This window comes from Melanotaenia boesemani, chromosome 20, assembly GCF_017639745.1.
Source record: "Melanotaenia boesemani isolate fMelBoe1 chromosome 20, fMelBoe1.pri, whole genome shotgun sequence".
Classification (NCBI taxonomy): Eukaryota; Metazoa; Chordata; class Actinopteri; order Atheriniformes; family Melanotaeniidae; genus Melanotaenia; species Melanotaenia boesemani.
Window position 1 is genome coordinate 6,897,997 of NC_055701.1, and position 26,812 is coordinate 6,924,808.

At 40.4% G+C, this 26,812-nt stretch overlaps 2 protein-coding genes across 2 annotated transcripts; both read right to left on the reverse strand.

Moving 5' to 3' along the window:
• Positions 1 to 1,242: 1,242 nt before the first annotated feature.
• Positions 1,243 to 5,264, reverse strand: LOC121631079 (alcohol dehydrogenase 1-like). The gene is made up of 9 exons (XM_041971732.1): positions 5,160 to 5,264; positions 4,263 to 4,364; positions 3,475 to 3,616; positions 3,221 to 3,305; positions 2,851 to 3,070; positions 2,428 to 2,688; positions 2,225 to 2,357; positions 1,668 to 1,806; positions 1,243 to 1,577 (listed from the first exon to the last, which is right to left on the reverse strand). The coding sequence occupies exons 1-9, from the start codon at positions 5,175 to 5,177 to the stop codon at positions 1,544 to 1,546; spliced, it is 1,134 nt and encodes a 377-aa protein (XP_041827666.1). The 5' UTR covers positions 5,178 to 5,264; the 3' UTR covers positions 1,243 to 1,543.
• An 8,829-nt stretch (positions 5,265 to 14,093) lies between these two features.
• LOC121631076 (alcohol dehydrogenase 1-like) lies at positions 14,094 to 17,926 on the reverse strand. The gene is made up of 9 exons (XM_041971728.1): positions 17,818 to 17,926; positions 16,921 to 17,022; positions 16,116 to 16,257; positions 15,922 to 16,006; positions 15,552 to 15,771; positions 15,120 to 15,380; positions 14,917 to 15,049; positions 14,362 to 14,500; positions 14,094 to 14,271 (listed from the first exon to the last, which is right to left on the reverse strand). The coding sequence occupies exons 1-9, from the start codon at positions 17,833 to 17,835 to the stop codon at positions 14,238 to 14,240; spliced, it is 1,134 nt and encodes a 377-aa protein (XP_041827662.1). The 5' UTR covers positions 17,836 to 17,926; the 3' UTR covers positions 14,094 to 14,237.
• Positions 17,927 to 26,812: the final 8,886 nt, after the last annotated feature.

Here is a 26,812-nt window from a genome sequence, read left to right on the forward strand (position 1 = left end):
AACAAAAAAACACAGTAATGACCAGACATGCCCACATCACACACAGTAACCTCGGAAAGTCCAAACCCTTCGACATCAGTAAGTCTAGTGTGTGTCCTTTAATGTGTGTGGGCTCTGTTATTTGCTGAGTCAGCCCAAAGTTGTCCAGACTGTTACCCAGGTCTTTAGTCCCTTTGTCCTGAGGGTTGTCTACATGGATGTTGAAATCACCAACAATAATTACACAGTCAGAATCTACACAGATTGTAGCAGCTGGTCACTAAACTAATCTTAAAATGTTGTGCAGTGTCTGGGTGGCCTATAGATATTTAAAAATATTATCAATCTGAAATTGGCTTTCAGCTGAGGAGCCACATATTCAAAAGAAGTAAAATTTCCAAAAGATAATTTCTTACACTGAAATGAAACCCCCCCTCTCCTGTTCAGTCTGACCTCACTGATAAAACTAAAGTTGGGAGGGGTTGATTAAATAAGAACAGCTGCACTGTTAGGTTTGTCTAGCCAAGTTTCAGTTAAAAACATAAAATCAAGGTTGTGCTCAGTTATAAAATCATTAATTAAAATGAGGGTGGGGGTGGGGTGGGGTGTGTTTGGTAGGGTGAAGGTCCACCGTCCTGGTTTTTGGTGTGATTGGGGGTAAATAAAGATCCTTTCTCTTGCCTCCGCCAAAATGTCTGTTTTTCAAGGCTGAGTGGGGGCAGGTGCAGCTTCTCCTCTGGGTTTCCACTGGGTTTGTTTGGTCTATCCTGTGAGATAACTCCTCCTGTATTTTCATCTTGGCACCCAATGCAGAGGGATGGCACAGGAAGTAAAACAGGTTGGCGGTGAACAGTTTCACCCTGACTTGTTAAAATTTAATCCACTTGCCTTAAAAAGATGCCTGCGCTCCCCACAAATGTAAAAATTGTTAATAAAATGCCGTTTGTTGTCAGCACATGCCGATATAAGCCAATTATTCAGTACCAGTTAGCTACTGAATCTTTCCTCTCCTCTTCTGATGGGGGGCACATGTCCACTGATGAAAACAGCTACTTTCAGAGAGCTCGCTGGGGTTAACAGTCCAGTAAAGTCCTGTTTCAGAACCCCAGATTGTTACTTGGACACATCATTTGACCCTGTATGTAGAACCATGTTTCTCACATTTGGGTGATCAGTTTTATTTTTCTAATGCGTGTCACTGCTGTTGGAATCCCATGATTCCTTCGGGTCCGTTGATGGAGAGAAACCACTTGAGATCAGTTCCAATTTCAATAATTTTATTTAAAAGCAAAAAGATTACATCAGCAATTCCCCACAAATATATTTAGAGAAGCAGAAACAGAAACAATTGCTACGAGATCTAAGCAGAGTCAAATCACTCAGGAAGTGCTATTTTATACTTCACCCTCTCACTTTTTCTGCACATGCACTTACACACTGATTTCATAACCACATTGTTTAGGTGATTCTTCCAGAAAAGTTAAAAACCATTTTGTTCAGAATCTGAAGGGTCTTGTTGCATCATCGATGGAGAGTTTAGACATCACTGAATGCAACACTGATTTTACTGTGGAGCAACGCTCATAACCACACGAATGCTGTGGAACAAAAACACAAATCAGACACTAATTAATAAATCTGCTGTTAGTTAGGAAACCATAAAATGTTGAGCAGATTTATTAATGTACCATTGGCCATGCTTCATCAGCTCAATGGCATCATTGATTTGGTCCAGGGTCATGTTGTGAGTGATGAACTCATCCAGCTTCACCTTCTTGTCCAGATAAGCTTTAACCAACTCAGGAACACCATCCTTACTCTTAAACCCTGAGTTTCAGAAAACAGTGTTAGAGGAAACAAGACAAAGCTCTGTAATGTGAACTGGATAACCTAGAGTGGACTACCTTAGCTCACTATCGTTCACTCCACAGCATGGCTGAGACAAATTGATCAGCAACTGAACTAGCCCGGCTACTGTTGATTGAACTATTGATCGGTTCAAAGGTAAACCTGATGATAAACCTTATTTATTTGAGCCAGAGTCAAATTTAGCACCTTTACCAGAGTTAAATAACTCAACAAACACATTAATCTAAAGATAACACAAGCTAACTGCACGTGCCAGTAAAACAAAAACCTGCTCGTCTTCTGGAGGCTTTCCCCAGAGAGTGTTTGATGGAATAATTAGCCTCTGATAAACATTGGTATATGATAGTCACATTGGGTAGTTTATAGTTTGTCTCACCCCCAAGCATGGAACCCTTCCATGTACGTCCAGCAATGAGCTGAATGGGTCTGGCAGCAAAGTCATGCAAATCTGTCCAGCCAACAATCACACTGACACCCCAACCTTTCACACAAGACTCCAAGGCACTGCGCTGGATGGAGAAAAAGGAAAAAGTGAGGGGACTTATTCTTAAATATTAACAACAAGCCATCAAATCTCACCATGACTGCCACATTCCCAACACATTCCAGGGAGTAGTCCACTCCTCCATTGGTCATCTCTGCCAGAACTTGGCTGATGGGTTTTTTGTGATCCTTGGGGTTCACAAAGTCAGTTGCACCAAACACTTTGGCTTTTTCAGACTTCTCTGGATTGATGTCCACAGCTATAATCCTCTTTGCTCCTGCAAACTTGCAGCCCATGACTGCAGCCAAACCCACCCCTCCCAGACCAAACACGGCGCATGTGGAACCTGGTTCAACCTAAGCAGAAGAGGATTTATGGCATTTTAGGTTGAACTTTGATTTTTCCTGTTGTAATTAACATCAATCTTCCCTGACTTTTGTGCAGCCAGACATAAACATAAACAGACAAATATAATTTTTTTTTATTACACACATACACACACACACACACACACACACCTTGGCGGTATTAACTGCTGCACCAAACCCTGTGCTGATCCCACAACCAAAGAGACAGACTTTGTCCAGCGGCGCAGCAGGGTCGATCTTAGCAACAGCATTTTCGTTCACCACTGTGTACTGACAGAAGGTACTGGTTCTTACAAACTGCAGCACCTTCTTTCCCTTACAGGTAATCCTGGAGTTTTCAAACGACATCTCCATTTGTTCACCAGGAGTCCTGAACAGAACATTATAATCCTGGCTTTAAATCTTATCATGAACAAGTGTTTATATTGTTAATGTATCATCAAAAGTGTTTATAAGCTTATGAGTTTCTCTAGAATGAAGGAAATCAGAAGATGAGAGAAAGAAGATTTAAAATAAATACCATTGTTCACACAGGTTGCTTTTAGGACTCTTGCAGAAGCGACATTCCCGACACTGGGGAAGGCACAAAGGGATAACCTTGTCCCCTAAGTTTGAAACACAATATGTCAACTGTATTTCACCTCTGCACTGATTAAATTACTTCAAAAAAAAAGAACATGAAACAGGTTTTAGTCTTGGTGTAGAGATGTAACGCCCAGAGACAAACACAGCATTTACACATTTGAAACTATTGGTTCATTAAGTTTGACTGACCTGGCTGAAATTCAGTAACACCAGAGCCGACACTTTCCACTATGCCAGCTCCCTCATGGCCGAAGATCACTGGGAAGCCATCTTTGTTCATACTCTCACACAGGTAGTACAAGTCGGAGTGGCACAGTCCTGTAGCCACAATCTGCAAGGCACACACTTTTCAGCACTTTGGTTTTGGGTTAGCTAACTGGGAGATACAAGTGACATGTTTGAAAAAGAAAAAAGAAAAAAAAACAAAAAACAAACAAAACAAACAAACAAAAAAAAACAAGGAAGAAACTTTGTAGTTTCGGGTTGTATCAGTTTACTGGTTTTTATAAGGAAAGCGGGCAAAGGATTTAATGAAAAGATGTTGAGAAAAGTGGCTTGACAAACCTTCAAAGATGAAAAGAAGCCGAGTCAAAGCAGTGTTAGCAGTGATTTTATTTCAGTTGGTCAGATTTTTTTCCTTTGTTAACTTGTGCTATGTTGTGGGTAAATTAAAGCTCATGAAGTAGATGCTTTCTTGTTTTACTCATGCAGTTGCTAAGCAAAACACTGACAGCAACACTAGGGTTGAGCTAATGTTTAATCTTCACTTTTATGCTAGCAATTTGAATATTTCCTCATATTAATTGGAATTTACAGCTCAACTAAATGTCCTTTCCTGTCAAATTTTTAGAAATAACAATTGCGTATCTACAGGTGAGTTTAGTTTCGTATCTGTTTGTAAAGTGCTAAAAAATCTTTTGGAATTTCTCATTACAACAAATTATATTAAAACTGTCTTAACAGTGAACATCTCTTACCTTTATGCGAACCTCATTGGCCTGAGGAGGGTCCACCTCAACCTCTTCGATGACCAGAGGCTGGTTGTATTCCCAGGCTACTGCTGCCTTGCACTTGATGACCTAAAAGGCAGCGACATGGAGTAAAACTATCATGTAGACCCTGTTGTTATTCTGCATTTCCAGTAGCTTTTCAGTAGTGCTGCAAGTCTTTTGTGGTTTATTTTAATCTACTTTTATGTTTAATGAGCTATGTCATAAAAAGAATGGGGACTTTTCTGGCAACCTTTAAACATGTTTTTTTTTTTAAATTTATTTATTTATTTTAGTTATTATTTTTTTTTTAACATGAATGTTTGATTCTTTTTTCCCCCCCTTTTAGGTAGTGAAGGTTAACTAGTTTCTGATGATTGACTCAGAGGGTCTCAGCTGGGTGTCAGTACCACTCTTATGCGAACAAATTTAAATTAGGCATGCAGTATGATTGTAGTTTACCGCCTTACATTTATACAAACTGCATGACAACCAGTAGTTATTAGCCTCCGGTGTAATCTTTCCTGTACTGATAAGTTTAAAGTCCAACCGGATTACGAGACAACATTGAGTTATGCTTCTGTATTATTTATTGAAATTAAACTGTTTGAGGTCTAATTGAGTTTTAGGTTTTCCTTTTCTGCCGTTTCTGCCAATAGCAACAATTTAGACAAAACTGGAAAGACACAAAAATATATGTACCATGATACTTGTTCAATTTTAGAAAAAGACAGCACCCTAGTGTCTTGAAATTTTGCTATGATAATTATGCACCTTGTTACCATAAAATGAAGAAATTTAATCAAACACACCTGCATGTGTGAAACTGTAATATTTGTTCTTCTTTTGTCATGATTAAATTTGCACCTGTGTCATTTTTCTTACCTTTCCAGCTGTTGACATTTTTCATGCAAATGGATTGACAGTCCAGAGAGAAATTTAAGGATGACTGCAGCTGCAAGACAGGAGAATGGAGAAGGAAACACAGGACCCAAGCAGTTTGTCATTAAACAAATAGGACTTTAACCTCGTGAGGCTGTTGGGAAATTAACCTAGTGGTGAAACCAGCGGTACACCACTTGAAAAACAGAGATGATATAATGCAGTCTTTTTTCATTTTTTTAAGGTTTTTATGTCTTTGCAGATACTTTTATGGATATTTATAGACTGTTTTGTTTTGTATGACAGCAGTCTTGTCTGTAACAATTGCTTATTTGGTACTGCAGTGTGTTGCGCCTGTATCAGACTCTGCCACAGACACACCCACTTCAGCCCCACATCCTCGCTTTGTCGGACCTCGTTTTAACATTGTTGGGCTAACCCTCTTTACCTCCCGGCTCCGACTCCCCTGGCTGATTCGGCGACTCCTCAAAATGTCTTTCTAGTAAGAAAAATGCTCCTGTTCCTCTGCTGTGAATAAATCCTGTAAACCCTGATCCGTCTCTGGAAGTCCTTCATAACAGTGCAATATCTTATTTTATCCCTTAACTATTTAAAGTAGCTTTTAAAAGCTTTAATAACTGCTTTATATTTATTATTTCCTTTCCTAACTTGAGACATCTTGAGACATCTTGAGATATCATATGTGAACTATATTAAACTTTTAAGATATCAAGAACATGAAAATGTCTTAGCTGATGGCTAAGTTATAAGACACTTTGTCCATTTGGCGTGATCAGTGATGAGTGGTGAGTGAGATCGTGCAAATGCGACCACGCCTCTATGGAGGTCAGAGGCAGAACAGGGCAGCTTAGAGACCTGGGCCCTCAGCAGCAGACCCGGAGCACTAACCCAAGCTATCCCACCACGAAGACGACTCCAGCCCCACCTGAAGTGCGGCAGAGGAGAGCCCCAGCAAGAGCCCCCCACGGTCTTGGGGCACAGGTCCCAGTGGGACAAGTTAGGCAGCCGCCTGCCCCGCCAGGGACTGGCCACGCAGGGCAGCCCGAGTGAACGGCCCAGGGCCCCAGGAGCCCAGAGGTGGCCACCCCACCCCCCAAAGGCAGAGGGCCCTTACAAAAGTAGAAACACACACACAGAAAAAAAAAAAAAAAAAAAAAAAAAAAACAACAAAAAAAAAAAAAAAAAAGAAAAACAGGGCTGCCAGTCATTAAGAGTTTTTAAATAATAACCAAATCAAATCAAAAAGACATAACAGCAACCAGATACTAACTCACAGGAAAAATACAAATTTTTTTTTTTTTTCTCCTCTTTTTCCTTTTTTAATAATTATCGCTTAATATTAAAAACCCACTAGACAACTCAGTGACTGTGTCAGCATGCAGAGCATGAGAAACAAGGAGTGATCAGTGATGAAGAGTGGTGAGTGAGATCATGCAAATGCGACCTCGCCTCCACGGAGGCCAGAGGCAGACCAGGGCCTGGGCCGGGCCCTCAGCAGCAGACCCGGAGCACCAACCCATGCCACCCCACCACAAAGACAACTCCAGCCCCACCCGAAGGGCAGCAGAGGAGAGCCCCAGCAAGAGCCCCCCACGGTCTTGGGGCACAGGCCCCAGTGGGCCAAGATCAGCAGCCGCCGGCCCCGCCAGGGACCGGCCCACCCAGGGCAGCCCAAGCGAAGGGCCCAGGACCCCGGGAGCCCAGAGGCGGCCGCCCCACCCCCCAAAGGCAGAGGGCCCGCAACATGCCTAGGAGGACCAGGCCCCCCCAGACAGCCACCCGGCGTAGGCCAGCACACACCCCGATGTTCCAGCCGCACACCCCGGGAACCAGGGTGCTATCGGCCCCCTCCCCCCACTCCCCATCTACTTCAACCTGCACCCCATATAACCCCACACTCACACCCTCCCCCGTGCCGCACCCACAATCGCTCACCACCACACAATCACGCCACACACAACCCTCCCACCATGCCCCGTGGGGGACACCCCAGGCGGACCAGCGGACAGCGGGATCCCCCGCCCGCTCCAGAATAGCCCGGCCACCCGGCTCAGGACCGACGCCCACCAACCCAGGCACCACCAGTGGCCTCACCCCCCCGCCACGAGGCGACTCCAACCGCTGGCCCCCACAGCCCCCAACGGGGCCAGACTCAGAGCCACCCCCACCGCAGAGCAGCCCGGTCCCGCATCACGGGCAACCACAAAGAACCCGCAACCGCCAGTCACTCTTGGCCCTTTCTCAAACCCCCATAGCAACGAGGTCACAGTCCTCCACCTACACTAAGTGATGGAACTAAGCACAGGGGACCAGAAGGAATGAGATTCAGCCGAATAGTTCTTTAAGGAGGCAGACATTGTCTCATTACTGATGTGGTCAACTAAGAGATTCCTAAACTGCTGAATACACAGATTATTTTTGTTTTTCCAGTTCACAAGGATAGTTTTCTTTGCGATGCATAATGCTGTGCGTATCATGTGTGCAGAGTTAATTGCCATATTAATGTCACCCAAGTCAACTAGTAGACATAGTGCGGGGATTGTAGGAATATTACATTTAAACCATGTTGACATGTCCACACATACCTGAAGCCAGAACCTGTGGACAGGTGTGCAGGACCACAAGGCATGGAGGTAGTTATCTGGTGTGTTTTCATTGCAGTGTGTGCAGATGTTTGATTGTAACAGACCCATCCTGAACATCCTTTGTCCTGTATAATGAGTTCTATGCAGAATTTTGAATTGTATTAGTTGCATATTTGAATTTTTAGTCATTTTAAAGGTGTTTAAACATATTTGTGACCATTTATCTTTATTAAAGTTACTGGATAAGTCACCCTCCCATTTTGAAGTTGGAAGACAGATTGAGTCTTCTAGTTTAGATAATAGTCTATATGTTTTTGATAATAGCTTTGGGGCATTGGGATTCATGAATTCTGCCACCCTAATAGGTAGCTGTAAGTTTAATTGATTAATGGTATATTTTTTTACATATAATAGATTTAAGCTGGTGATATTCTAAAAATGTTTTGCTACTGATTCCATATTGTGAAGTGAGAATATTAAATGATAAGAAGTTTCCATTTTCTATTATATGTTCTAACTGTTTTATTCCTTTATTTTTCCATTGAGTAAAATTGATAAGCTTTTTGTTTTGCAGGATGTCAGGGTTGTTCCAGAGGGGTGTAAACTTACATGGAAAAAGTGAGGATTTGGTTATTTTTAGAAAATCCCACCAAGCCACTAAGGAGGAACTGATATTGATGCTTTTAAAACACTTATGTGTTTTGATGGTTGAGCTGATGAATGGCAGATCAGAGATAAACACATCCTCACACAATGCTTGCTCTACATCTAACCATGTTTCATCCAGACTGCTAGGTTTAAGCCATTTGGAGATATACTGCAGCTTGTTAGCTAAGAAAACATGATTAAAATCGGGTAGCTCCAATCCGCCTCTATCTTTAGTCTGTTGTAAAGTTTTTAGACTGATACGTGATGGCTTATTTTTCCATAAAAATTTAGATATATGTGAGTCCAGTGACTTAAACCAACTGGAGGATGGTTTAGTGGGTATCATTGAAAACAGGTAGTTTACTTTAGATAGAACCATCATTTTAACTGTGGCAACCCTCCCCATGAGTGATATGGGTAAGCGCCTCCACCGTGAGAGATCATCCTCTATTGCTTTAAGTAGCTGGACATAATTTAGCTTTGTTAGTTCTGATAACCTGGGGGAAATGTTTATGCCTAGATATCTAATGTTTCCAGACTGTATTGTAGTATTGGGTATGTTTTGTAGGTCACAGTTGATGGGCATAATAATAGTCTTAGACCAGTTAATAGAGTATTCAGATATTGATGAGAATGTGTTAATAAGTGTGATTGTCTGGGGGAGAGACGTCGGTGAGTTCTGGAGAAAGAGTAATACGTCATCAGCATAAAGACTTATCTTGTGTTCTATATTTTTGGCATGGATTCCTTTAATCTCTTTATTTTGTCTTATGGCAGCAGCTAGGGGTTCAATAAAAATAGCAAAGAGTGATGGAGAAAGTGGGCAGCCCTGTCTGGTGCCTCTCTGCAAACAGAAGCTTGGAGAGGTTTGATCATTGGTCTTCACACATGCATTTGGGTTGTTATATAATATCTTTATCCAATCTATGTAAGATGACCCAAACCCAAATTTGTTTAACGTTGCAAATAAAAATTTCCAGTTTACTCGGTCAAACGCTTTTTCTGCGTCTAAAGAAATTACTGTGGATTACAGATTATGTAGAGTAGAATAATCTATGATGTTAATTAATCTACGCATGTTAGTAGAGGAATGTCTACCTTTAATAAAGCCTGTTTGGTCAGGATGTATTATTAGAGGGGTTATTTTTTCTATTCTTCTGGCCAAAGCTTTGCTAATTATTTTGAGATCTACATTTATTAATGAAATTGGACGGTAACTGGATGGAAGTGTCGGGTCTTTACCTGGTTTTATTAGTAGAGTAATATTGGCTAGGTTCATATTTGAAGGTATTTTTTGTTTTTCCTGTATTTCTAATATCATATTGTAGAAAGTGGGTGCCAACGTTGTCCAGAATTCTTTGTAGAATTCTGCTGGGTAACCATCTGGACCTGGGGCTTTATTGTTGGGCATATGCTGGAGAGCTTCATGGAGTTCGCCGACTGAAAGGGGGGAATCCAAGACCATTTTATCTTCATGTTTTAATTGTGGAAGATTAATGTTACTAAGAAATTTATCAATATTGTCATCTGTTGTAGTTAGTTGTGATGTATATAATGTTTTATAGAATTCTTTGAAAGTGTTATTTATCTTGTCAGGGTCGTGGCTGATGTTTCCTTCTGGATCTCTGACAGAGGAGATGGTTGTTTTCTCCTTATTTGTTTTTAACTGATTAGCCAGGAACCTTCCGGATTTGTTGCCATGCTCAAAATTCTCCAAGCGAAGTCTTTGCACCAAGAATTGTGTCTTTTTATCTATTATTTCATTAAGTTCAAGTTTAGCTTTCCTTATAGCATTTAGTGTGTGTTCTTCTGGGGAGACATGGTAAGCGTCCTCTAAGGATTTAATTCTGAGTTCTAACTCTGAAATTCTCAAAGTTTCCTTCTTTTTCTTATGAGAAGAGAAGGAAATTATTTTCCCTCTCATTACTGCTTTTCCTGCTTCCCAAAGAACACACGCTGAAGTTTCTGGCAAGTTGTTATTTTCTAGATATAAGGACCATTCTCTTTTGAAGTAGCTGATAAACTCAGGATCTTTAAGTAGTGACGTATTAAATCTCCAGTTTCTAGTTGCTGGTTTATTGCTCTTACTTCTCAGAGTGAATGATACTGGTGTGTGATCACTAATGCTAATAGGATGGATTTTGATTTCTGACATGTCATTCATCAGCGAGCTGCTAGTTAAGAAATAATCTAATCTAGAATAGGAATGGTGAACTGAAGAGAAGAAGGTGTATTCTCTTAGTGTGGGATGGTGAGAGCGCCAAGCATCACAGAGACCAAAATCCTTCATGTACTGTTTTACAGTTTCTGAGGATTTCCAGACTCGATGAGCTCCTGTGGTACTTTTTTTCTCCAATATAATGTTAAAATCACCTCCTACAATTAGTGTGTTATCTGAGTGACCATAGAGTGAGGCGAAGAGGGAGTGAAAGAAGGACGGATCATCAACATTTGGACCATATATATTTGCGATACATAACTTAACATTTGTAATAGATAATGTAATTATTATAAATCTGCCTTCTGGATCTATGATTGTATTATCTATATCAAAATTTAACCTTCTATTAATAAGAGTTGCTACTCCTCTCTGCCTAGAATTATAACAAGCTGAATACACGTGTGGAAACTGGGTTGTTGAGAGAAGATCTATTGTTGAGTTTGATAAATGAGTCTCTTGGAGTAATATTATATCTGCTTTCATTTCTTGCAAACGATTAAAAATTTTTAACCTCTTTTCCCTTGTGCCAGCTCCACGCACATTCCAAGTGACAAATGTGAGTTCGTTCATGAAGCAACCACAGAAATGAGGGCTATATGCATATTACTGAAGCGTGTGTGCGTGCATCCCACTGCTTCTCTGCGTGCACGTGTATGTGCCTGTTGGTTGTGACAGGGATGTATGTGCACTTGTGCTGTTCTGTGTGTGTTCCTGTGAATCATGAAAAGTGCTGATGTGTATATAATATAATGACAAGTGTTACCGTTAACCGTTAAAGGGTCGGAGAGAAGAAGTGTAAAGAGTGAAAAGAGCGACAATGCCAAAGAAAAAAAGTAATTTAAAAAACGCATCTGTGCTGAGAACAGTGTAGTGGAGACGGGCAGTGGATTTACCGTTAACTAAATTATCTTTTATGGCAGTTTTATGGATATAACATGATCTAGTGAGAAAACAGGAAAATTAAAGCACATACCAAGTCAGTAGAGCCACGGAGTGGTGTCCGGGTCGCGGTACAGCTGTCCATTAATAAATAATTTATCCACCGCGATGACAGAACGAGCGCCTTCCATGATGGATTTTTTCCTGATGGGAAACAGGACTCTCCGTCGGTGCAGAATCTCTCTCGGATATTGGTCGTTTACTCCGAAGTTCCTTCCCTTCAGTTCGCGGCCCTGGTTCTTCACCTGCTCCTTCTGTTTGAAGCTGACGAACTTCGCTACAATAGGTCTTGGTCTGCTGGACCCGGGTTTCCTCCCGCCGAGCCGATGGACTCTGTGAAAGGAGATGTTTTTCACCGTTTCCTCCGGGAGCTTCAGGTGGGTTTTGATGAAGTTTTTCACCATGGTCTCGGGGTCCTCCTCCGTCTGCTCTGGAATCCCTGCAAACACCAGGTTCTCTCTCATGCTTCTCGCCTGCAGATCGATCACCGTTTCCTTCGTCTTCTTATTTTCTTCTGAGAGACGGGTCAAGCCCTCGGTGAGGGATTTTACCGACTCTCTGAGAACGGCATTTTCTACAGCCAGATTTTCCACCTGCTTCTGGCTGAATTCTAATGATTCACGTAGCGCCTGGAACTCTTTGTGGAGAATTTCTACCAGGCTCAAACGTGCATCAAAACTACTGAGTTTTTTATCTATAGAGATCAGAACATCTGTTGAGTCGTTCCCCGGTGGTGAAACAGCTCCAGGTGAATCCTCATTTCGCTTTCTCTTGGACTTGGATGAGGTGGAGGGGGTAGACGTGTTGTTTGGTTTCCCCATGACGATTCTGTCGTAACAACGATCTATAAAATCTGTCAGGCTGGCCAAATCCTCCTCGCTGTGCTCCAGAGTTAACCTTTTAAAGACACTATTTTCCTACTTTAAAGAATATTTTGATTAGGCTGGCACAAAATACAATTGAATGAAAGTATAAATGTTTGGGCGCGCCTAGTTTGAATCTGCCGTCTCCCCGGAACTACGTCACCTACAGCATTAGCGTCACTTACCTGCCACAAAATTTTCTGGTGTGTTCATGTACAGGTGTAACAGTTTGTTGTCTGGTGATGGTGTGGATTGTAGGGTCGTTTTCCTTCTGTCTGTGATCTTTTTGTCTCCTTTCTTCTTTCCCTTTTGCTCTTTTTTTGCTATTTTCCATCTTTTTCTGTCCCCTCCGGTCAGGTCCAGCAAGATTACATAGATTCCATGATTCAAAGTAAATAAATAAATAAATTAATCACATTATCAAGAGGAGCCTTACCCATAGGCCTCCCCTTGGCAGAGCAAATTTGTTCAGCACGATACAGCAACCAGATTATCATTTTGGTTGCTATGATGCTGGACAGGACAAGTTAAAAAAAAAAAAAAAACAAAGGCAGAGGGCCCGCAACATGCCCAGGAGGACCAGCCCCCCCCAAACAGCCACCTGACGTAGTCACACCCCGGGATCAAATCAAATTTAACTTAACCCATAAGATCCCGATATGACATATTTGTCACATACAGTTTCTGAGACATTTTGCTTCAATTTATGGTATAAACTTTGCTTAAAGTCCTGTTGAACACAATCTGATACTTGTCTTCTGTCCCCTGATAGATAAACAGAAGCAGAAAACCACATTATAAAACTTTTAAACTATCACCCCCCCCCCAAAAAAAGTTATTTTTTTTGTTACATTTTGTTAAAGGGCCAAATAAAGATCTCCTATTTATAAATTCGACTTTTCTTACCATTTATTTATGGGTTAAAAACAACACACAACAGTGGCTTTAATAATTTTTCGGTTTCTTTATTCTGATTTTTCCATAGACTGAGTTTATACACAGAAACAAGTTCACTTTTGTTCTCAATCTCAGTTTTTAAAATCTTTCACATCTTTTTAGATTTTTTGGGATATTAATTGAAGCTTTATACATTACATGGAAAACGCTGTAATCGACTAGATGGCCAGATTTTAATAACTAACTTCGCAAATAGTGAACTTGATGGGTCTGCATATCTGTTTCTACTGAAGATTCTTTTAGCTCTTTGTTAAATGAAAACTGGATTAAAGTTATGTAACTCCCCATATTTCAACACAGTAAGTCAGATAGGGAACAATGAAATATTTATTATTAGTGATTTTCCAGTGAATTGTATACTTTATGAGGCATTGCAACTATTTTGGCTATTTTCACTTTGTTAACCCAACATTTATTTCTGCTTTACTAGAACTCAGGCTGGAGTCGCATTTAATAAAAGATCATACAGGATCAAACAGCAGCCACTTTGCTAAAATAAAAATAGTAAGATTTAGAAGGAAATGTCACACATCAAAGATGAAACTTGAGTAATGTGATTAATTTTAATCTCAATCTTACAGAATGTATTACGCGTGTCACACAAAACACTGCTGCAGAGAATTTAAACGCAGTCTTGCAAAAAAATTTCTTATAAAACAAAAATATTCTGACAATTTTATTTGGTTTGGTCTAAAATCTTCAGAACTTTTCTGCACATGCTCTTACACACTGATTTCATAACCACACGTTCAGATGATTCTTCTAGAAAAGTTACAAACCATTTTGTTCAGAATCTGAAGGGTCTTGTCGATGGAGGGTTTAGACATCACTGAATGCAACACTGATTCTACTGTGGAGCAACGCTCAGAACCACACGGATGCTGTGGAATAAAAACACAAATCAGACACTAATTAATAAATCTGCTGTTAGTTAGGAAACCATAAAATGTTGAGCAGATTTATTAATGTACCATTGGCCATGCTTCATCAGCTCAATGGCATCATTGATTTGGTCCAGGGTCATGTTGTGAGTGATGAACTCATCCAGCTTCACCTTCTTGTCCAGATAAGCTTTAACCAACTCAGGAACACCATCCTTACCCTTAAACCCTGAGTTTCAGAAAACAGTGTTAGAGGAAACAAGACAAAGCTCTGTAATGTGAACTGGATAACCTGGAGTGGACTACCTTAGCTCACTATCGTTCACTCCACAGCATGGCTGAGACAAATTGATCAGCAACTGAGCTAGCCCGACTACTGTTGATTGAACTATTGATCGGTTCAAAGGTAAACCTGATGATAAACCTTATTTATTAGAGCCAGTCAAATTTAGCACCTTTACCAGAGTTAAATAACTCAACAAACACATTAATCTAAAGATAACACAAGCTAACTGCACGTGCCAGTAAAACAAAGACCTGCTCGTCTTCTGGAGGCTTTCCCCAGAGAGTGTTTGATGGAATATTTAGCCTCTGATAAACATTGGTATATGATAGTCACATTGGGTAGTTTATAGTTTGTCTCACCACCAAACATGGAGCCCTTCCATGTACGTCCAGCGATGAGCTGAATGGGTCTGGCAGCAAAGTCATGCAAATCTGTCCAGCCAACAATCACACTGACACCCCAACCTTTCACACAAGACTCCAAGGCACTGCGCTGGATGGAGAAAAAGGAAAAAGTGAGGGGACTTATTCTTAAATATTAACAACAAGCCATCAAATCTCACCATGACTGCCACATTCCCAACACATTCCAGGGAGTAGTCCACTCCTCCGTTAGTCATCTCTGCCAGGACTTGGCTGATGGGTTTTTTGTGATCCTTGGGGTTCACAAAGTCAGTTGCACCAAACACTTTGGCTTTTTCAGACTTCTCTGGATTGATGTCCACAGCTATAATCCTCTTTGCTCCTGCAAACTTGCAGCCCATGACTGCAGCCAAACCCACTGCTCCCAGACCAAACACGGCGCATGTGGAACCTGGTTCAACCTAAGCAGAAGAGGATTTATGGCATTTTAGGTTGAACTTTGATTTTTCCTGGTATAATTAACATCAATCTTCCCTGACTTTTGTGCAGCCAGACGCAGACAGTTACTTTGATTAATGACAAATATAATTTTTTTTTTTTTTTATTACTCACACACACACACACACACACACCTTGGCGGTATTAACTGCTGCACCAAACCCTGTGCTGATCCCACAACCAAAGAGACAGACTTTGTCCAGCGGCGCAGCAGGGTCGATCTTAGCAACAGCATTTTCGTTCATCACTGTGTACTCACAAAAGGTACTGGTTCTTACAAACTGCAGCACCTTCTTTCCCTTACAGGTAATCCTGGAGTTTTCAAATGACATCTCCATTTGTTCACCAGGAGTCCTGAACAGAACATTATAATCCTGGCTTTAAATCTTATCATGAACAAGTGTTTACAATGTTAATGTACCATCAAAAGTGTTTATAAGCTTATGAGTTTCTCCAGAATGAAGGAAATCAGAAGATGAGAGAAAGAAGATTTAAAATAAATACCATTTTTCACACAGGTTGCTTTTAGGACTCTTGCAGAAGCGACATTCCCGACACTGGGCAATGCACAAAGGGATAACCTTGTCCCCTAAGTTTCAAACACAATATGTCAAATGTATTTCACCTCTGCACTGATTAAATTACTTAAAAAAAACATTTACACATTTGAAACTATTGCTTCATTAAGTTTGACTGACCTGGCTGAAATTCAGTAACACCAGAGCCGACACTTTCCACTATGCCAGCTCCCTCATGGCCAAAGATCACTGGGAAGCCATCTTTGTTCATACTCTCACACAGGTAGTACAAGTCAGAGTGGCACAGTCCTGTAGCCACAATCTGCAAGGCACACACTTTTCAGCACTTTGGATTTGGGTTAGCTAACTGGGAGATACAAGTGACATGTTTGAGAAAAAAAAAAAAAAACAAACAAAAAAAAACAAACAAAACAAACAAAAAAAAAAACAAGGAAAAAACTTTGTAGTTTCGGGTTGTATCAGTTTACTGGTTTTTATAAGGAAAGCGGGCAAAGGATTTAATGAAAAGATGTTGAGAAAAGTGGCTTGACAAACCTTCAAAGATGAAAAGAAGCCGAGTCAAAGCAGTGTTAGCAGTGATTTTATTTCAGTTGGTCAGATTTTTTTACTTTGTTAACTTGTGCTATGTTGTGGGTAAATTAAAGCTCATGAAGTAGATGCTTTCTTGTTTTACTCATGCAGTTGCTAAGCAAAACACTGACAGCAACACTAGGATTGAGCTAATGTTTAATCTTCACTTTTATGCTAGCAATTTGAATATTTCCTCATATTAATTGGAATTTACAGCTCAACTAAATGTCCTTTCCTGTCAAATTTTTAGAAATAACAATTGCGTATCTACAGGTGAGGATTTTTAGCTCTCCTGGTTTAGTTTCGTATCTGTTTGTAAAGTGTTAAAAATCTTTTGGAATTTCTCATTACAACAAATTATATTAAAACTGTCTTAACAGTGAACATCTCTTACCTTTATGCGAACCTCATTGGCCTGAGGAGGGTCCACCTCAACCTCTTCGATGACCAGAGGCTGGTTGTGTTCCCAGGCTACTGCTGCCTTGCACTTGATGACCTAAAAGGCAGCAACATGGAGTAAAACTGTCATGTAGACCCTGTTGTTATTCTGCATTTCCAGTAGCTTTTCAGTAGTGCTGCAAGTCTTTTGTGGTTTATTTTAATCTACTTTTATGTTTAATGAGCTATGTCATAAAAAGAACGGGGACTTTTCTGGCAACCTTTAAACATGTTTTTTTTTTTAAATTTATTTATTTATTTTAGTTATTTTTTTTTTTTTAACATGAATGTTTGATTCTTTTTTCCCCCCCTTTTAGGTAGTGAAGGTTAACTAGTTTCTGATGATTGACTCAGAGGGTCTCAGCTGGGTGTCAGTACCACTCTTATGCGAACAAATTTAAATTAGGCATGCAGTATGATTGTAGTTTACCGCCTTACATTTATACAAACTGCATGACAACCAGTAGTTATTAGCCTCCGGTGTAATCTTTCCTGTACTGATAAGTTTAAAGTCCAACCGGATTACGAGACAACATTGAGTTATGCTTCTGTATTATTTATTGAAATTAAACTGTTTGAGGTCTAATTGAGTTTTAGGTTTTCCTTTTCTGCCGTTTCTGCCAATAGCAACAATTTAGACAAAACTGGAAAGACACAAAAATATATGTACCATGATACTTGTTCAATTTTAGAAAAAGACAGCACCCTAGTGTCTTGAAATTTTGCTGTGATAATTATGCATTTTGTTACCATAAAATGAAGAAATTTAATCAAACACACCTGCACGTGTGAAACTGTAATATTTGTTCTTCTTTTGTCATGATTAAATTTGCACCTGTGTCATTTTTCTTACCTTTCCAGCTGTTGACATTTTTCATGCAAATGGATTGACAGTCCAGAGAGAAATTTAAGGATGACTGCAGCTGCAAGACAGGAGAATGGAGAAGGAAACACAGGACCCAAGCAGTTTGTCATTAAACAAATAGGACTTTAACCTCGTGAGGCTGTTGGGAAATTAACCTAGTGGTGAAACCAGCGGTACACCACTTGAAAAACAGAGATGATATAATGCAGTCTTTTTTAATTTTTTTAAGGTGTTTATGTCTTTGCAGATACTTTTATGGATATTTATAGACTGTTTTGTTTTGTATGACAGCAGTCTTGTCTGTAACAATTGCTTATTTGGTACTGCAGTTTCACTTTTGCCACACATCGCCGCAGTCAATCTCAGGAGTACTAATCACTCACATAATCAATCCCATCAACCGGCTTTATATACTTCAGCCCCACATCCTCGATTTGTCGGACCACGTTTCAACATTGTTGGGTTAACCCTTTTTACCTTCCCGGCTCCGACTCCCCTGGCTGATTCGACGACTCCTTAAAATGTCTTTCTAGTAAGAAAAGTGTTCCTGTTCGTCTGCTGTGAATAAATCCTGTTAACCCTGATCCATCTCTGGAGGTCCTTCGTAACAGTGTAATATCTTATTTTATCCCTTAACTATTTAAAGTAGCTTTTAAAAGCTTTAATAACTGCTTTGTATTTATTTCCTTTCCTAACTTGAGACGTCATATGTGAACTATGTTAAACTTTTAAGATTTCAGGAACATTAAAATATCTTAGCTGATGGCTAAGTTATAAGAAAGTTGGTCAACAACACCTACATGAACATTTTGTCCATTTTGTCTTCTGAGGAAGACTGGAGCATTACTTGAGATATAAACAAAGCCACTGCATGAAGTGGAAAGGTGTACTGGATGGTTTGATATTTCCAACAAACATGGATACAATACAGATTTTTTAATTAAACTTTTTTTTTTTTTTTTTTTGTACAGCGGTGCATAATTTTTTCAATACTCACATTATTAGACTTAGTCCTGAAACACTTTCCTGGCACCAGTTGTACAATATGTACTTTATTTACCCCATCTGCCACTATCGGTCTATTTTATGTTTATGTTGCGAGCGGGTGTTTGGCTGAAACAATGGAAAAAGTTTTGAAAAATAATTTTCTGCAGCAAAAAAAAAAAAAAAATAATAACATGAACAGTTTCCAGTAAAAATAACAAAAGATAAAAAAAAGAAAGAAAACAACAAAAAACAACCCAAATGCAACAGGTTTTAGAAGCCAAGTCTGACAAGTCCAAAACTCCTGTTATATTTTCAGTGGAGTCCCCTGCCAGATGAACTCCAGGGCAAAGCAGACGAACGGTCAGCCTGCAAGATCATCAAACATGTAGGCAGAGGGATGCAAACATAAGGTAGCAGTCGCCTTGCGGGAGCCTGAGGCAAGGGCCCCGTTTCAGGTTCAACAAACTCTGAGTTTAATGCGCAACTCTGGGTTTACAAAGTCTGAGCTGCCAAACTCAAAGTTTTCAGTTTCAGAACAGGTGATAACTATTAGTTCAATCCACTCTGAGTTAACTTACCCCTGAGAACAGCACGTGCATGGGCAGATAAAAAGACCTCATCAATGGAACACAGATAACATGATTCACCATGATAACAGGAAAGTGAAAAAAAAGAGAGTTGCTCCTCCCATTTTGCACCAGTGGAGTTAGAAATATTAATGAATGCATATGCAGAATATAAGTTTAGAAAAAAAAAGCAATACAGTAGTGTCAGCAAAAGAACGTGAGCCGGCAGAAAATAGCTGACCGAGTCAATGCGAAAAAGTATAATTTATTTTCTCGAGTGTTCCACTTATTAAATATTTGCATGTCACTCATTTATTCACGTTTATGTGATGCGTCACCCATGTGTGTACATTTTTAATATGCAGGTTCAACACAACAGGCACCAAATGTACTTGGCAGCAAATGAAGATGAAATATAAAAATGTTGGTCGAACAGGTGAGGTATGATGTCATTTTCGTTTTGCCTATTCTTTTTTTTTTTTTTTAACTTGTCCTGTCCAGCATCATAGCAACCAAAATGATAATCTGGTTGCTGTATCGTGCTGAACAAATTTGCTCTGCCAAGGGGAGGCCTATGGGTAAGGCTCCTCTTGATAATCTGATTCATTTATTTATTTATTTACTTTGAATCACGGAATCTACGTAATCTTGCTGGACCTGTCCGGAGAGGACAGAAAAAGATGGATGGAAAAAGAGCAAAAGGGAAAGAAGAAAGGAGACAAAAACATTACAGACAGAAGGAAACGACCCTTCAATCCACACCATCACCAGACAACAATCTTTTACACCTGTACATGAACACACCAGAAAATCTCCTACAACTTTTACAAAAAACAAAAACAAAAACAAACAAAAAGCAAAAAACAGAGCTGCTAGTCATTAAGAGTTTTTAAATAAGAACCAAATCAAAAAGACATAACAGCGACCAGATACTAACTCACAGAAAAAATTTAAAAAAAGAAATATCTCTTAGTATAAAAACCCACTGGACAAATCAGTGACTGTGTCAGCATGCAGAGCATAAGGAATAAGGAGTGATCAGTGATGAGTGGTGAGTGAGATCGTGCAAATGCGACCACACCTCCACAGAGGCTAGAGGCAGACCAGGGCCAGAGATCCGGGCCCTCAGCATCAGCCCAAGCCACCCCACCACGAAGACGATTCCAGCCCCACTCGAAGGGTGGCAGAGTAAAGCCCCAGCAAGAGCCCCCCACGGTCTTGGGGCACAGGTCCCAGTGGGCCAAGATCGGCAGCCGCCGGCCCCGCCAGGGACCGGCCACCCAGGGCAGCCCAAGCGAAGGGCCCAGGGCCCCAGGAGCCCAGAGGCGGCCGCCTCACACCCCAAAGGCAGAGGGCCCACACCATGCCTAGGAGAACCAGGCCCCCCCAGACAACCACCCGGCATAGGCCAGCACACACCCCAATGTTCCAGCCGCACACCCCGGGAACCATGGCGCCATCGACCCCACCCCCCCCCCCCCTCCACCTACTCCAATCTGCATCCCATATAACCCCACACTCATACCCTCCCCTGTGCCGTACCCACAAGCACTCACTATCACACAGTCACACATAACCCACCCACCATGCCCCGTGGGGGACACCCTAGGCGGACCAGAGCTTCTACCCAATTAACAGCATTCGGTTGCTACAATCAACATGTGATCTAGTTAATTAAATTTCCTAATTAGAAAAAGTTTTTTTAGGGGTTTTGTTCAGCTATCTCAGTGCTGTTAACCAGTATTTAATGTTGTCCACTTTAAAATAAACCCACAAGTCTTCATACATAGCTTACTGGGTCTGTTTAAAAGGTTAGCTTCATTATAGCCAATAGAAAAAAAGGCTGAGGGATGAGAAACAGGGGTCTGCTGCCACTATCATTCACAGAGGCTGAGGAGATGGCCCCCAGTCAGCACAGTGGGCGTCCTACTGCAGAGGGAATATGTAGAGAAAGCTCATCCTACCCAACCAGCCCCCAGGACACAAGGGCTTATATGAGAGGTTAGTTCTTCAGATTAGTGATATATGTACATTCATCCTTTTTTTCAGTGTTAACTCAGTGATGCACACCCATCTGTCTTAGACACAATGTGGCTGATCTTCTTGTAGCAGTGAAGTTCTTTGTGACTGATGGTAGTTTCTTTTTTATTCTAAGTTGTCCTTCAGATGTAATCTATTTTACTCAGAGTTGTATATTTGATGAATTCTGATGTGTTGTTAAAATTATAGAATCTAACTAGGCTGGGGACTTTCCTAGATGAAACTATAATTGTAACTGGTTTAATTTTCATTCTCTACCAGTTGCAGATGTTGTAATCTGTCTGGTGGAGCCCTCTGCCATAACAGACCTCCAAGCAGTTGTAAGTACTTTTCATACTCCACAGATTTTCAATAATGGGTCAGAGTAGAAATGCGCTCATTTAATTTGCATTACAGGAGGATGAAGACACCTTGTCAGCTGCCACAGAGAGGGAGGGTTCGGAGAGGCCTACAGGCAAGGCAAATTTATTTGTATAGCACATTTCATGTACAAGACAATTCGAAGTGCTTTACATAAAACATTACAGTACAGTGTAGACAACAATAGTGCATTTAAACAAACAAACAAAAAAGACTAAATTAAATTAAATTAATTAATTAAAAACTGAAAGAAAAAGCTAAAATAAAATAGATAAAATGCAAGAACTAAAGTTCCAGTGTGGGGAAAGACAGTATTAAAACATGATCAGGTTTAAAGATTCCAGCTTAAAAGATTATAGACTATAGAGGTTTTACAACTTGAAAACATCTATCAGTTAATCATTGTGTGATACCATAATACAACTCGCACCTTTTTTTTTTCTTTAACAGATCAGTGTTGGAAGTGACACCGAGGAAGAGGATCCATCCACCTCCACAGCTTACTTCAGTAAGCTGTTGTTCGGCCTGTGGCTTGCAATGAAACAAGACCTGACACTGGAAAATTCAATGTCATTTTTTGTTCTTATAGCTTCCTTGAAACAGCAATAGAAGGTGTACCTCAAAAAACAAATAGAAAAAACAAATTTAGAAATGGACCACAGGAGGTTGCGGATGAAGAAACAAATCTAGAACTGCTGGAACATCAGTTAAAGGTGGGTGAAGTACCCACAGCTGGATCATTTAACGTGTTTTACCAATACAAGAATCACCTTTTAACTACTGTACTGCATTTGCACCTGCAGGAAATAAAGAAGACTTCATAAAACAAAAAAGCACATTTATTTTTAACTTTATTTGACACTAGGGAGATGATGGGTCACTCAAAATGATGGTGGTGTATTGTGTCTCTGACTGTTCTTCCATCTTGTGCATCAGCGGGGTGGTCAGGATGATACATACCCAATAATGTTGCATGCCCTTTCTGGGGCGACTCTGAGCCTATGAAGGCACTGGATGTGGGCCTTAAGCATCCCAATAGTCATCTTTACCCTGGTTGGAGTCCTGCAATGGGCCAAGTTATAATGATTCTGCAGGCTGGGTCAGGATCAGGGTAAGGGGTCAGCAAATAAGGCTGGCAGGGGTACCTACTGTCACCCAGCAGGTAACCATCAAACTCTCCTATAATACCGGATACAATATTGCATTTTGTTAGTTGTGATAGGTCAAATAAAAGGGTTAGGGTTAGGGGTTAGGGGTTAGGGTTAGGGTTCATTAATTGTAATGTACATAACTCACCACGGGAAAATCTAGCGCTCGGTGTACACTCACGAAAGACTCGAGAGTCGTGCACAGACCCAGGCCACTTTGCTTCCACATTATTGATGATGTGGGCTGCATCACATATGATCTTTAAAGTACAGAACAGTAATTAGATGCAGTAGCTGTAATGTGAAGTATCTGGGATTCTAAAGGCTACTTTATTTACCTGCACATTAATGCTGTCGAAAGACTTCCTAGTCACATAATTTCCTTCATCTGCTGAGGGAGCTATGATAGGAATCTGAGTCCCATCTATACAGCTAACCACACCTGGAAACCCTAAAATATATCAAATCAACTGATGTGTTCCACACTTAAAAATAAGTTCATTATTGCTTGGACAAATACCTTCAATTCTGTGGAATTCTTCTTTGATATATCTTGTGGGTCTGTGACTTGGGAAGTGTAGAGCAAACGTTTCAGTGCAAGTGCAGAGTGACAGTTCTCACAGCCCAACAGACTGTTGCTTTTGAAAAATGCTGTGTCACCGATGTTATAAAGAAAACAAAGTGCAACACAAAGAACTTGCTCAGAACTGAGAGCATGTCCACGATGTATCATATGAACAATATGAGGGCTGAGAATATTGTTCAGATACATGATCAATTGTGCAAAAAAAGGTAGTGCTCAAACAAATGATCTTGAGGGAATGATAAAACACCCAAGCAGGATCTGATCCTTCCCGACGTAGATATCTGTGGCGTAATTGTGCTTCGATGTCTGGCTCCTCAAGAAAAGGACACGGCATGTCTGACACTTCCTTCAGTCTGCAGGCTGCAGCTAAAGAGGAGAAGAAACTCAGGGTTAGTTGAAGAAAACCTGCCAGCGAGCAGGTTAGCTTCACAGAGTCTGTTGCCGCAGTAACTGACTCAAAGTTACACTGAACTCGGTTTGTGAAACCAAAAGCCCAGAGTTTCCCTTAACTCGGAGTCAACTAACTCAGTTTTCACTAATCCCGCTTTCTGAAATGGGGCCCAGGTGAATTGTTGCCACTATTGGAGCGGGTTGGAGCAGGTGTCTGCTTAGGTCCGTTGTGTCGATCCTCTCTGACTGGTCCACCTAGGAGGAAGACTCTTGGCCACAACCCACTGACTGTAGTTACCGGTTGAGCCAACTTTCCTAGATACCAGGGCAGGAGGAGATCTTTTTAAAGGATCACCTTTAGTTTCCAAGCAAGAAAATTAATACCAGGGCCTAAAGAAAATTACTACTGAGCTGGATATTGGATCAGAGGGAGTAGTACCCTGCTGTGTTGACCTTTCCAGTGACCTTGGAAGATGGTGGATATTACGATGCTGACCAGCAGTGTGCATAGTAGTTGTACGCATGGCCCTCATAGTGGTACCCATATGATCAATTATGGGACCATTTGTGGAATTAGGAGAGCTCACAAATGTAGAGGCTGGAGACAGATTTGGCACAGTGGAAACCAGAACACCAGGAGAAGAGACGGTTTGTTGGTGAGAGGAAAAAACTGGTTGTGTCCCTGCAACCTGTTGAAGAGGTGAGGCAGTGAAAGCTTGATCTTACTTGGGTCAGTAGAAACAACCAAGAGCATTTATAGAGTTTGGCTTTGAGGCCTTCTTGTTGGAGCCACATAGCATAACATCCAACCTCCTCAGGTGTTGCTCTATGATGGAAGAAAAGACCACAATGTCATCTAGTTAAAGGGGAAGAGTTTGACCTTGCTGATCACCAAAAATGCGTTGCAGCAACCTCTGGAAAGTGCTCGGGCATTGCAGAGCCCAAAAGGCATTCTATTCCATTCAAACAGGCCGAAGAGAGTGCAAAAGGCGGTCTTAGGCCAATCTCCCTCTATAACGGGGAGCTGATCATACCCACTGGCCAAATCCATAGTTGAAAACCAACGTGCCCCTGTGGGTGCATCCAGAGACTCCTCAATAAGGTATCTTTCAACACACATATGCAAAGTGCATGTGTGTTAATTACCAATGATTTCTTCACCAGCAGTGGTAAAGCGTATGGACTACTGCTCTCTCCAAGCATGTGTGTTTGCAAAAGTTGGTTGATATGCTCTTCTAACGAGGTTATAATACTTGGTTACATTCTGAACTGTTTCAGCTCTGCTATGAATGTTTAAAACTTGTGTTTTAATAGAATCATCTGGCTCAGTGTGTCCTTCAGCAAGTAAGAACCAGATGTAATTAAAAATCATCAGTTATCAGTCAGACCTGTTGCATTACATACATGCCTCAATTCAACATTCACACACATTGAACAGCACATCCCAATCTATTGTGTGAGCAGTGGGTGGCCTGCTCACGTCTATGATAACTGGCCAATTACAATCTGTTGCGTTTCCAGCGATCCCATTGTGCAAGGCAGTCTCCCTGCCTAAGAAGATAAAATGTGATCACATCCAGTGTTCGGGGCTCAGCGGGTGACCTGTCCTATGAGCCCAGCACTGCACTACATTACCTGTTACATCACATTAGCAGTTCTTATACTTGTACTCTGTGCCATTAAAATCTCACTAGTGATTAAAAAGAGGAAATAAATCTCACTTATTTATACATGTTTTATTCTTTTTGTAAAAGAAAAAGACAAAAACAAACAAGAAACATAAATATCAAACACTTTAATAAAAAGGAGCACAAAGAAGAAAAATAAATCCCCCCATACACAAATCATTAGTTAACCAAACAAATAATCAAATTTAACTTAACCCATAAGATCCCGACATGACATATTTGTCACATACAGTTTCTGAGACATTTTGCTTCAATTTATGGTATAAACTTTGCTTAAAGTCCTGTTAAAAACAACACAGTGGCTTTAATAATTTTTTTAACACAATTTTGATTCAGCTTTTTTGGTTTATTTATTCTGATTTTTCCATAGACAGAGTTTATACACAGAAACAAGTTCACTTTTGTTCTCAGTCTCAGTTTTTAAAATATTTCACATCCTTTTAGATTTTTTGGATATTAATTGAAGCTTTATACATTACATGGAAAACGCTGTAATCGACTAGATGGCCAGATTTTAATAACTAACTTCGCAAATAGTGAACTTGATGGGTCTGCATATCTGTTTCTACTGAAGATTCTTTTAGCTCTTTGTTAAATGAAAACTGGATTAAAGTGTTGATGGTTTACATGTAATTCCCCATATTTCAACACAGTAAGTCAGATATGGAACAATGAAATATTTATTATTAGTGATTTTCCAGTGAATTGTATACTTTATGAGGCATTGCAACTATTTTGGCTATTTTCACTTTGTTAACCCAACATTTATTTCTGCTTTACTAGAACTCAGGCTGGAGTCGCATTTAATAAAAGATCATACAGGATCAAACAGCAGCCACTTTGCTAAAATAAAAAATAGTAAGATTTAGACGGAAATTTGACACATCAAAGATGAAACTTGAGTAATGTGATTAATTTTAATCTCAATCTTACAGAATGTATTACGTGTGTCACACAAAACACTGCTGCAGAGAATTTAAACGCAGTCTTGCAAAAAAATTTCTTATAAAACAAAAATATTCTGACAATTTTATTTGGTTTGGTCTAAAATCTTCAGAACTTTTCTGCACATGCTCTTACACACTGATTTCATAACCACACGTTCAGATGATTCTTCTAGAAAAGTTACAAACCATTTTGTTCAGAATCTGAAGGGTCTTGTCGATGGAGGGTTTAGACATCACTGAATGCAACACTGATTTTACTGTGGAGCAACAC

Excerpts from the sequence above, each read along its gene's own strand:
- LOC121631079 (XM_041971732.1), bottom strand. Across the intron at positions 3,071-3,220 it reads AGCAACCTGTGTGAACAATG|GACTCCTGGTGAACAAATGG; the intron begins GTATTTATTTTA and ends TGTTCTGTTCAG. Across the intron at positions 2,358-2,427 it reads TTGGGAATGTGGCAGTCATG|CGCAGTGCCTTGGAGTCTTG; the intron begins GTGAGATTTGAT and ends TTCTCCATCCAG.
- LOC121631076 (XM_041971728.1), bottom strand. Across the intron at positions 16,007-16,115 it reads TGTTACTGAATTTCAGCCAG|GGGACAAGGTTATCCCTTTG; the intron begins GTCAGTCAAACT and ends TTTGAAACTTAG. Across the intron at positions 15,381-15,551 it reads CAGCAGTTAATACCGCCAAG|GTTGAACCAGGTTCCACATG; the intron begins GTGTGTGTGTGT and ends TCTTCTGCTTAG.